The 2,886-nt window shown below is 63.0% G+C and overlaps 1 protein-coding gene across 1 annotated transcript in view; it reads left to right on the top strand.

The window, feature by feature from the left end:
- Positions 1 to 1,743, top strand: part of LOC104468319 (protein SOGA1-like) — a gene marked incomplete at both ends in the record, with an annotated part of 1,870 nt that extends 127 nt beyond the window's left edge. The window contains 3 exon segments of the mRNA XM_010082392.1: positions 1 to 2; positions 4 to 114; positions 1,585 to 1,743. The exon segment at positions 1 to 2 is cut by the window's left edge and continues 127 nt beyond it. Of these exon segments, the coding sequence (XP_010080694.1) occupies positions 1 to 2; positions 4 to 114; positions 1,585 to 1,743 (272 nt within the window).
- Between the last annotated feature and the right edge of the window lie 1,143 nt (positions 1,744 to 2,886).

Here is a 2,886-nt window from a genome sequence, read left to right as displayed (position 1 = left end):
CCCTGCCGCATCCTGCAGTACCGGCTGCGCAAGGCCGAGCGCCGCAGCCTGCGCGTGGCACAGACGGGGCAAGTGGACGGCGAGCTCATCCACAGCCTGGAGCAGGACGTCAAGGTGAGGCCGGGAGGGTGACGGACCCATCCGGGCGGTCCCCAGGTCCCCCAAAGTGGTTTTTGGTGTATGTGGCTACAGCAGCTGGTGAGGAAGGAGGGGTGGCAGGGGATGTCGGGGTGCAGGGAGCTCTGTGGGGCTGTGCTGTTCAGGGGGTGCAGCCCCTTAATGGGAGTGTCACGATCCCCCGCTAGCGGGGGTGATACAAGGAGTGGGGAACAGTGCTTTCAGCTCGGGGTGGGCTGGGCATTTGGGGAGCCCGGGGGATGCCGAGAGCCAGTAAGGATGGGGGTCTCACAGTGCCACATGTGAGGTTCATCCTGGGCAGGCTGGACCCCAGCCCAGTCGTGTGCCCCCTTACCCTGCACCGATGGGGATGGGACGGGGCCACCGCTGTGGGCTGGAGCATCCCAAGAGCGCAGGGCGGGAGCAGGGGACCAGGACCCTGGGGACCCAGGAGCTGCTCCTCTTGGATGCCAGGGAGACCTTGCAGAGCCCCAGCATGGTGGCAGGCAGGCTGGGGCAGGGACAAGGGGATTTCTGCAGGGTGACATTGCCTCGCCCTCACCAGCCACGGGTCCTTGAGGAGCCACCGGTGCCTGTGAGTGTTTGCTGAGGGCTCTTGCTGACACAGCCACTGCCAGGACCGGCGTGCGGTGGCAGCTGGGGACAGCTCGGCGGGGACGGGCTACAGCTCAAGGAGGGACTTAGTTATTCAAGCAGAAAACAGACAGTCCTGGAGCTGGGATGTGCCACAAATGCAGGGCTGCAAACCCGCCATGGGCTGCCATCCCTGCTGGGGGCCCGATCTCTCACAAAACTGCCTGGCAGCTCCCAGCTTGGGGTGCTGCTGCCCAAAACACTCCCTCCCTGCTTCTCCCTTCCTGGGAAAGAAAGTGCAGCCCATCCCTGGGGAAAATGGAACCTTGACTCCGTGGCCTGAGCCCCCCAACAGAGCAGAGGCTCTGGGGCTGTGCCTGGGATGGATGGAGCCACCCTTCACCCCGGGGGCAGCTGCTGGTTTTTTCCGTAACGTGATGCAGGAGCTCGTCTTTCTCCCAAGCAGCACAGCTGCCACCCGCAGTGAGGGGCTGCCTGCTCTGGTGCTGCCTACCGGCTTCTCCAGCCTTGTCAGGGCTTTTCCAGCCTTGTCAGGGCTTTTCCAGCCTCGTGGTGTGGGGAAAAAGTATGAAAAGGCAACAAACATCCTGCAGCATCATATTAGGGCTGGGGAAGGCAGGGTTTGGCCAGGGGATGGGGACACAGGGGCAGCCTTGGAACCCACAAAGGGGGAATGGCAGTCGTGGCACCCGATGGAGGGGACACACACAGGGCCAGGGTGTCACCCAGCATGGTGTGTGCTCCAAAGGGTCTCCGTAACAGCCTGATGTTCTCTGCATGGGGATTGTAGGTGCCCAGGCACCATGGTCGCACACTGAACCCAGCCTGATGACAGCCCCACTGTGTCCCCAGGTGGCCAAGGACGTCTCTGTGCGGCTCCACAATGAGCTGGAGGCAGTGGAGAAGAAGAGGATCAGGCTGGAGGAGGAGAATGAGGACCTGCGCCAGCGGCTCATCGAGACCGAGCTGGCCAAGCAGGTGGTGCAGAACGAGATGGACAAGCTCCGAGAGGTGAGGGGGACACAGAAGGGGAAACCGGGAGGTGTCCCCAAGGTTCTGCCTGTAGCAGGTGTCCTGGCCCCACACCCTGGGATCCCCCATCACTGAAACCCAAACCCTGCTGCAGATGCTTGTGACACCCGAGCAGTTCATGGCTCGGGGCGAGCTTCATCCACCCTGCGGGCACAGGGTGGGTCTGTCCCATCCCAGGGGGGATGTGGAACTTCCCCCCCTGCACTAGAGCCACTTTGTGTGTCCCCAGCCACTTGATCAGCCTGGCCACCTGGGTCATGCCCAAATGCCACCAGCCCAAGCTCTGCACGATGTGTGGAGTCCGCCGTGTCCCTGGCGCAGAGCCCAGCGCTGGCCGTATCCTGACGGTGTGCTGCTGGTTCAAACCGTGCCCAGCTGTGGGGCTGCGTGGCAGCGGTGTCCCAGCAGTGTCCCAGCAGTGCTGCAGCGCCGGGTGGGGTGCAAAGTCCCATCTGTGTCCTGGAAGCTGTGTGCCACACGTGTACCCATACGCGTGGGTCCCGGGTGCTCCATGCCATGCCAGGCTTGGGACCAGCTCCCAGCCAGGAGCAGTGTCATCCTCGGTGACAGGAACAGCATCCTGTGACAGGAACAGCATCCCGGTGACAGCATGAGCTTGTGATCCATCGCAGCGCTTGTAACCCACTTCCCTACTGCCCGGAATGCCATCAGTCCCCGAGGAGCCTCGGGGAGCGTCACTGGGCAGGGCAGTGCAAGGGAAGATATGTGTCACTGCAGAACTCAGGCACTGCTCCCTGCTGGGTCCGCCAAGGACAGGGACACACGCAGGGAGGGCTCCCTCTGTCCCCCGCCATGCCACGAGCCAGCACACAGCTTAGGATCTCCGGGGCCGGCTCTGGTTAACGCCAGGGCCAGCTCCTGGCAAACCGCAGGACCCAGCCATGGTCACACCCGTCCCCTCTGCGGCCACCTTCTCGCAGTGTGACATGGAGCAGCGTCACCCCAGATGGGAGGTCTTGTCCCTCTGCTGCGCAGCCTCCGCTAACAGGCGTGAAATGGATTTCCCTGCGAGCGCGGGCTGAATAACAAACGGCAGCAGCAGGAGTGGGGCTGGAGGATTCTCATGTTTGAAAAACAGGCAGAGAAAATGGTCCCGGGGTC

The sequence above is a fragment of the Pterocles gutturalis genome, unplaced genomic scaffold (assembly GCF_000699245.1).
Source record: "Pterocles gutturalis isolate BGI_N339 unplaced genomic scaffold, ASM69924v1 scaffold29224, whole genome shotgun sequence".
Classification (NCBI taxonomy): domain Eukaryota; kingdom Metazoa; phylum Chordata; class Aves; order Pterocliformes; family Pteroclidae; genus Pterocles; species Pterocles gutturalis.
This window is presented reverse-complemented; position numbering and strand designations above follow the sequence as displayed.